The following is an 8,308-nucleotide window of genomic DNA, read 5'->3' as shown; positions in this document are numbered from 1 at the left end:
CCTGTCCTGGAACTCCCTTGGTAGACCAGGCTGGCCTCGAACTCACAGAGATCCGCCTGCCTCTGCCTCCCGAGTACTGGGATTAAAGGCGTGCACCACCACCGCCCGGCTCAGAGTCCAATTCTTGACATATTCAGTGGGTATAGACAACTATCATTCACAGATACAGAGGCAGAAGGATAGGGGGCAAGTAGTTTTATAATGTATGTTGTACACAAATATGCAAATGTGAGAATGAGAAGATGAAAATATAGTAATGTCAATCAACACTATAGTTTTATATAAAAGTGGTAAAGAGGATAGGCTGTCCTCAGTTGTATACTTATTCAGTAGCTGATAAAAACTTAGTGCCCAAGGACTTTCTCTTCCTTTTTAAAAGTTCTGCTATATCAATCAGAAACCATTGGCAATAAGCCCTATTACCTTTACTTTTTTATGTACCTTCTCCTTGTTGGGTGTAAAGTAATACTGAAATGACATTAAAATGATTGAAAAAGATTTAGAAACTTTCCCTAAGTCATTCTTTATTTGCCTAAGTTTTCCTACAGGTAAGAGAAATTCCTTGGGGAAGTCGGTCTCATGATCATATGTGTGGCCTCATTCATCATAAATAGTCCAAGAATCTGAGCATTTAATCACAACCTTTGGACCCTGTGTGGATAGACATGACTGAGGCATCAAAGCAGGATTTTATTACCGCTGAATTTCCTAATCTCATGAATTTTTATTTTTATTCTAAAGTTGTAAGTCTAAATATTTTTTCCTTGTGATTTGTCTTCGTCATCACTTTATTTTCTAAATACTCCATAGGGGACAGATCCAACCTTTGAAAGGCAGTAACATTTCCACCTCATATCCCCAAAGCCTAATGATTTGGAGAGAACATTGTTTCCTGTGATAGTACCAAATAAAGAACAGAGTGTGGTTTTGGGAAATCAATTCACCTTTCTCAGACTCTTCCCTTTTTTATACATTCAGAAGTTAATATTAGATTATTATAAATTATTCTCTAAAGTGTTTAAGAAAACACTCCTAATGTAGTTTTGCTGAGTGTGACTTGGTTTGGGTCTTCAGTAGGAAATCTGCTCAGTGATGATATTAGTCAAGGGACTTCACTTATGAAAGAAAACAGAATCTGTAAGGAGGAATCTGATGCTCCTTCTCTATATAGATTTTTTTCCCCAGAGCAAACCTCTCCTTGAGGCATAGCATGTTCTATGGGAGAGGAGAATTTTTATGATGAATTAGAAACAATTTATTTGAAGTCTACGTGGTCTAAATACTGCTCTACCTGGGAGCAAGGAGCACACCAGGTCTTCTGACCAGAAGGTAGGTGAAGCGACTTGAAGTAAGAAGCAGAGTCTACAGGCTGCAATAGGTATCAGGTAACTCATTATTTTCTCTTCCCCTGTCTGTATAAACTACATGTCTGTCTGCTGGTGTGACTTTATAACCTTCTTCTCCTGGTTTGCATTTTCCTTGGTGTGTCAGTCATTGTGGGGAAAGAGGAGGAATTTCTCAATTGCTAAATGTTTGGGGGTTGGAGAGAGAGAGGAGAGAGAGAGAGAAGATTAAATGTAGAAAAGACAGAGCTGAATAGGAGCAGGTTGTGTTTAAAAAAAGGTTATTAGATGTCAGATGTCTTCCTGTTTGGGGAACCGATCCAGGAAACATAAGAAGCTATGCAACTTTGTGTGTTTTCCTAATTCAGGGATTAAACCTTGTCAAGGTTATTTGTAATATACATAAACTTCCATCTCTCTTATCATCTTTGTCAGTGTTTTCTGCTGTCTCAAAAGTTTTAGTTCTTACTTATTTTAATTAATACATTTTATACAATGCCCACCACCGCTCGGAAGTAATTGGTGCTGCCAGAGGCAGACACGTCTCACTGTCATAAAACATCCTAAGTTCTTAAAATACTTTAAATGCAATATTCCTAGATTTGAAAGATTTGAAGGATACCTATTCATCAGAAATATATCTCTATATATCTAGAAAACCTAACTAACACGACTAAAAGTTTCATTATTATAAATGACTATCTTTCAATTCATAATTTTTAATGATGCATTGCATTTTTAAATGAGCTTCACAAACACAGCATACCCTAAATAAGAGAAAAAATACACATATAAAAGAATTGACCTTAAATTGTATCAATAAACCAAGATCCATACAAATGCAAAGCATTCATCTCTATAGCATATTTTAAACATATTCTTTTCCAGTTTCCTATTACTACTCCCAGATTCTCCCTCTCTATACCCATCCAACTTTATATTTTTTTTCTTCAAAAAAATGAGCTAACCTAAACAAAAATCAGCTAACCAACCAAACAACAACAGTAACAATCCCACCTACCCCAAACTACCTAAATTCCACAAGACTCCCCTCCTAATATAGAGTCTGTTTTGTGTTGCCTCATTGATTCTGGGTATTGGGTGAACTTGGAGTATGGTTGATATACACAGTGTCACTCTATGGGAGAAAAGTGATTTTTCTCTCTCTCAGTGGGTATCAGTTACAAATAGATCTTTTGTCTGTGGTGGAATTGTTTTCATCCCCTGGTCCTTTTCCATGCCGGGATTTTGTCTATCTGGAATTTGTGCAGGTCTTGCACATGCTGCCAGTTTCTGGGAGTTCATATGTACACCATCACTATTGTGTCTGGGAACATAACCTTTCCCTTTTCAGCATCTCTTTTCTCTATGGAATCCACTCTCTATTGCTTCACTCACCTAATTCCACTTAGCTATTTTGGAACTTCTCTGTTTCTTTGGAATGAACGTCTCTCAGTAGATTTGGTGGTTGATGGTGGGAAATGATTGTGGAACAGGGTGGAACACATAGTTAGTTCCACACTCTCAGAGATGTGAACATTTGTTGTAGAAACATAGTTCTTGAGGCAAGAAGATGTAGAGGATTCTACTTTGAGTACAGTGAGGACTGGGACACTGAGGAGAGAAAACATCATGGAAGACATTGGGAAAGGGCAAAAACAACAGGAAAATTATTTCTTGCGAAAGTGTAGCTTTGTTTCCTGGTGAGTTTATGGTTTTGGAAGTTGGATGTCTGGTTGTAACTGAATCACCACAGCTTATTGTGCGCATGTATCACTCTGCAGACTTGAAGACTGCATGTCAAAGGGAGCTTTCTTTGTCCTGTTTGTCTGTCTCATCATATAATGTCTGCCATGTCACAATACATTGAGTCTGAGTTTACTTTGTACTTCCCAACTTGTAGAATCATGAGCTAGCAAATATGTATTCTTTATTAATTACCAAGTCTATACTACAGATGTAGTACTTCTCTGAGGAAAAAAAGGATATAAAGAATTCCAACCAGCACAGTGTCCAAGAGATGACTCAAAAGGAAGACTTATTAAATGCAATGAAGATAATACAAACACATGATCTATGTTTCTGTATATGCATCTATCATCTATCTACTTATAATATATCTTGAAATCTTTTTTTAAAAAAAATGTTTATTTATTTATTATGCATACAGTATTCTGTGTATATGCCTGCTTGCCAGAAGAGGGCACCAGACCCCATTACAGATGGTTGTGAGCCACCATGTGGTTGCTGGGAATTGAACTGAGAACCTTTGGAAGAGCAGACAATGCTCTTAACCTCTGAGCCACCTCTGCAGCCCCATATCTTGAAATCTTAACTTCAGAATTCCTTGTGATAAATTAGAAAGATACCTGGGCTGAAAGTTAGACGGACTTATTTTGAGTTACATTTTCTATGTGATTATGAGTATATCAACATTATTCTGGATTTTACTCTCTGTTAATAATTAAATGAAACAAAAATAAAAGAAATAAAACCATTAAGTTACTAATATTTAATCCTGAATGAGAATATACTGGTGAAATGAAAGACTGAGTAGTAAGTGTATAGTAAAACAGTCTGTTCTTTCCAGAATGCTTTTAGTAAAATTAATTTGTGCTAAAATTTTTGGCTTTTTTCTAGCCGTCATTCTATCTGATGTCCAACACGCTTGAGTTCACTCCATGGCCAATGAAAATAATGTCACTGAGTTAATTTTCACCGGCCTTTTCCAGGATCCAGAGGTACAGAAAGTGTGCTTTGTATTGTTCCTTCCCGTGTACCTGGCCACAGTGCTGGGCAATGGCCTCATTGTTGTGATAGTCAGTGTCAGTAAGAGTCTGCGTTCTCCTATGTACATCTTCCTCAGCTCCTTGTCCCTGGTGGAGATCTGTTACTCCTCTACCGTTGTCCCTAAGTTCATCACTGACTTACTTGTAAAGATTAAAACCATCTCTCTGAAGGGCTGCCTGGCTCAGATATTTTTCTTCCATTTTTTTGGGGTTGTTGAGGTTCTTCTGCTTGTGGTGATGGCCTATGATCGCTATGTGGCCATCTGCAAACCTCTCCATTACATGAACATCATGAGTCATCAAGTGTGTCACATGCTGGTAGCTGGCTCCTGGCTGGGGGGCCTCATTCACTCCACCATCCAGATCCTCATCACCATTCCATTGCCCTTCTGTGGTCCCAATGTAATTGACCACTACTTCTGTGACCTCCAGCCATTGTTTAAACTTGCCTGCACTGACACCTTTATGGAAGGGTTTATCGTGATGGCCAACAGTGGTTTAATCTCTATTATCTCTCTCCTTATTTTGGTGACTTCCTATATCACCATCCTTGTGAACTTGCGGAACCATTCTGCAGAGGGGAGGCGCAAGGCCCTCTCCACCTGTGCCTCCCACATTACAGTCGTCCTCTTGTTCTTTGGGCCTGGCACTTTTATTTACATGAGACCTTCCTCTACCTACACTGTGGACAAGCTTGTGGCTGTGTTCTACACAGTCATCACCCCCATGCTGAACCCCATTGTCTACACATTAAGGAATGCAGAGATGAAAAATGCCATAAGGAAGTTTTGGAGACAACCAGAGAACTGAGGGACCACAAACAAATTACAAATATATCTTGGTTTGGGTGCTTATTGAAATGGGTTTTGTTTTTAGTAAGATTTTCTTTTCTTTTTCTTTCTTTCTAAGAAAAAAATCTAGTAAGAATTGTAGTAAAAATTTAATCACGGCACTTTACTAGATAACTTGTCCTGTGCTTCAGTTTTCCTTAAATCTTAGTTCTAAAACTAATCTACTAACGTGAAGATAGATCCCTGAATTTCAGATATGTGTTTTTATTATTTCAAACTAATTTTTCCTTTCTTGAAAATACATGTTATGTTTATGTTTGCTTAAACTAGCTCATGTTTTCACAGTGTTTAATATACCCCAGTGAGTAGAAGTTAGATAAAACAGATGATTGTGATTTGATTTTTCTTTGTTTGCTCCATGGATCTGTCACACAGCACAGAGTTGCTCTACACTCCAGGTTCTTTATCCTGGCAATTCCTTTGCAGCATGACTATTATTCTTTAGGAGCACTATGGGGCAAATAAGAGTTCCTGCAATGGAAGAGCTGGGTGCCAGGCTGTGGGCTTGGCACAGTATCTGACTGCGAGTTGAGAGGCATACAGAGCGAAAACACTGGCAAAGTGGGCATTCGTGTCCTTAGGAGGATGCAGTCAAACAACTTGAAGACTATAACCTACAATTCTTACTTCTGAAATTTCCCATTGATTGTTTGGGGGCTGAGGTTAGTCACAGATAACTGGGACTGTGACACCTGAAAGTGTAGACAAGTAGAGTCTACTGAATGTAGTTTTACATTTGTACTAGAATATACTTTCGCATCTTAATGGAAATGAATATCTTGCCTTTAAGTACATCATTCCTTTTAAAAGTTAGAACACAATTTGATGACTCATGAATCACACCTTTGGAAGTGAATGTAAGAAATTCTGGTTGTTCTTTGTGCTTAAGGAAGCATTGAGTAAGTGGTATTTGTTAGTGTTGGCAGATACTTGCTTCTCAGAGGCAGGTGTTGTTGAAGTACAGAGAAGCTTCAAAAGCTCCAAGTGCTAGAGCAAACAGCCTGTCACAGCTCCAGGGCCACCCACTTGCCTTGTTCATGCTCTTATATGAACTGAGAAGATAGGAGGTCTGATATAGAAGGAGAAGGGGGAAGGAGAGACAAAAAATACCAAAATAATACTTTTAAAATTGTGAATTTTTACAAAGATGTTCTATGCCACCACCAAAGATTCTTTTGAATTTTTGTTTAACTGTGCTTACCAAACACTAATTGTACCATCTATTTTCTCTTCTTCTGAGACTTTTAAGTCTTTGGAAAAGACAAACAAACCAATAATCATTAAAACAGTAAATCTTAAGACAACGAAGAATTATTCAAGACATTATAGTACAGGGTAAAAGAGCCTGCTTATTTTGAACTTTTCAGCAGCACGGTTGTTATTTTGGTGTTATTCATCCCTCTGTCCTCCTCCTTCTGTATCATACTTTTGTGGTAGGGGAGACAGCTTAGGTTTTTGTCACAGATAAATGGGTGCAGAAAAATGTGATATCTATGCCTACCTCTCACTATATATATTTTGATTCCTCTTTATATATGTGGTATACACGTATGACAGAGTTTTGTTTATTAACTTTTTATTGATTATTTGCGGGTTTCACATCATGCATTCTGACCCCACTCATCTCCCTGTCCCCTCATCTCTGTCTCTCTCCCTTGCACCCATTTATCTGTGACAAAAACCTAAGCTGTTTCTACACCATGGGTATTGCGAACCACACAGCAAATCCACAGGCATGCAAATCTCTCTCTTTGATAAGGATTTAGATTCCTTTGGGCACAGTCCCAAGAGTTGCACAGCTGGATAATCTGGTAGTTCTGCTTTGATTTTTTTTTGAAGGAAATGCCTTTAAAATTCATACTGACTAAACTAATGTATATCCCCTACCACAAAAGTATATAAATGTAAAAAAAAATGTAAAAAAGAATGTAAAAAAAAGTATATAAATGTATGCACACACATACTTAATGATGTGCATAAAATAAAATATTTGTAAATATTAAAAAGTAGGTGTCTTATCAACCCTACAGAAAGAACTACAGGCAACTAAGGGATCCTAAGGGTGGGAGAAATAGTTCTCTCTTGGAAGGAGCCCACCAACTGGTTATCCAATACCAAACGGTCAGGCCTGAAAGCATAATACAAGTAACAGTGTACAGACTGAGGTCTATATATGTATATACATCTACATAATAACGATTCACAAAAAAAGAGGACAGGAATTTGTAGAACAAGGGGTTATATGTGAGGTTTTGAGGGGAAGAACAGGGAAGGGGGAAATGATGTGATTTTATTGTACTCTCAAAAAGAAAAGAAAAATAATTAAGAGGGCTATTATCAAGTAAAATAGAGGTCACTTGAAAATACACACACACACAAATAATGAATATGTGTGTGCACATTGGAAAAGGCTCCAAAATGCATTGTTACGAATAAAAAAGCAAGTTACAGAATTATACATGGGATACTACTCTAAACGGAGAAACTATTTGTGGTTTCCACCAGCCATCCATAACTCAGACAACAGCCTCTGAGCTCAGAAGAAAATGTTCTCTGCTGATACATTGGTCTCCAGGGAAAGGAGGGACTAATTAGTCCTCTATTCTCTGAGGTCAGCCACCGGTCTTCTGCTTCTGATATGCGCCAGGCTTTTTGGCTCTGCAGCAGTCTTCAGCAACTAATTATACCTGAAGGAGCTGAAGAGTCAAGAAAAGTTTGTGAAGAAACAAATTAATCCCTTGGAGGCTCTTCAGAGTTGAGAACTTCTACTTCCTTGAGATTCCCAGAAGCTTCAGTTCTATAACTAAGGGCACGATTAGGGACCACGAGACGCATGTGCTCATGAATTGGGTGAGTCACTTTCCCTACCAGCCTGAGCTACATTGTCAAACTCGTCTCAAAAAATACAAAATGAAAACAAATAATAAGTTCAAGTCATTAATGAGCCACGATATCTGATTCCAGCCTCTATCTCTGTAACCATAGTGTGGACAATATTGTAGTCTACCAATGCCCCTATTAGGTCCATAGCATTCTAAAGAGCTGGGTTACAATATCAACACAGGATCAGATCAGATATTCATTATAGTAGATTAATAAGATAATACAGGATAGAAGCTATTTGCTTCCTCTCTTTTTTTAATACATGCTGGTCAACATGGATGTGAGGGTAACTGCCATTTAAGAAAATGCACAGGCACCATGTGTAAATACCAACCAGCTACTTGGTCAATGTGGCAGATAATGCCAACACTCACAATTGTCTTCTTCCTGGACGTGCAGGTCAATGTTTCATGTGTAAATGTTTCATGTGTAAATACTAACC

General features: G+C 38.1%; 1 protein-coding gene across 1 annotated transcript; it reads left to right on the top strand.

The window, feature by feature from the left end:
* Positions 1-4,024: 4,024 nt before the first annotated feature.
* LOC101995740 (olfactory receptor 142) lies at positions 4,025-4,942 on the top strand. Its single transcript, XM_005372137.1, has one exon. The coding sequence runs from the start codon at positions 4,025-4,027 to the stop codon at positions 4,940-4,942; it is 918 nt and encodes a 305-aa protein (XP_005372194.1).
* The last annotated feature ends 3,366 nt before the right edge of the window (positions 4,943-8,308 follow it).

Source organism: Microtus ochrogaster, unplaced genomic scaffold, assembly GCF_000317375.1.
Source record: "Microtus ochrogaster isolate Prairie Vole_2 unplaced genomic scaffold, MicOch1.0 UNK207, whole genome shotgun sequence".
NCBI classification, from domain to species: Eukaryota; Metazoa; Chordata; class Mammalia; order Rodentia; family Cricetidae; genus Microtus; species Microtus ochrogaster.
Note: the sequence above shows the minus strand (reverse complement) of the source record. Positions and strands in the feature narration are given on the sequence as shown.